Raw genomic sequence first — 297 nt, 5'->3', positions numbered from 1 at the left:
GACTATACTCATAAAATACCATGGATATGACGGACACAGGTGAGAGAGAGCCTAGCAAACGTGCAACAGGAGTGGCAGTCCATCAACAACAGCACGGTCCTCCCAGTGCTGGTCGGGTTCCACGTCCGCCGAACTGACTACGCAAAGCATGCCTTTGTAAGTCACAATGTAAAGCCACAATGAACAGACAGTGTCATTTGCCAGGATGATAACAATCATAATGTCTTGTTGTAGAAATTGATTAACAATAGATCGCTCTTACTTTCCATCCATACACATTCTATGCTCGTGGTTCCC

The 297-nt window shown here is 45.5% G+C and overlaps 1 protein-coding gene across 1 annotated transcript in view; it reads left to right on the top strand.

Moving 5' to 3' along the window:
- The window catches only part of LOC119591936 (galactoside alpha-(1,2)-fucosyltransferase 2-like), a gene marked incomplete in the record, with an annotated part of 27690 nt that overhangs the window by 25483 nt on the left and 1910 nt on the right, over positions 1 to 297 (top strand). Inside the window, 1 exon segment of the mRNA XM_037940689.1 lies at positions 40 to 156. Coding sequence (XP_037796617.1) covers positions 40 to 156 — 117 coding nt within the window.

The sequence above is a fragment of the Penaeus monodon genome, chromosome 29 (genome assembly GCF_015228065.2).
Source record: "Penaeus monodon isolate SGIC_2016 chromosome 29, NSTDA_Pmon_1, whole genome shotgun sequence".
NCBI lineage: Eukaryota > Metazoa > Arthropoda > Malacostraca > Decapoda > Penaeidae > Penaeus > Penaeus monodon.
The sequence above is the reverse complement of the archived record's forward strand: the minus strand, read 5'-3'. Positions and strand labels throughout refer to the sequence as shown.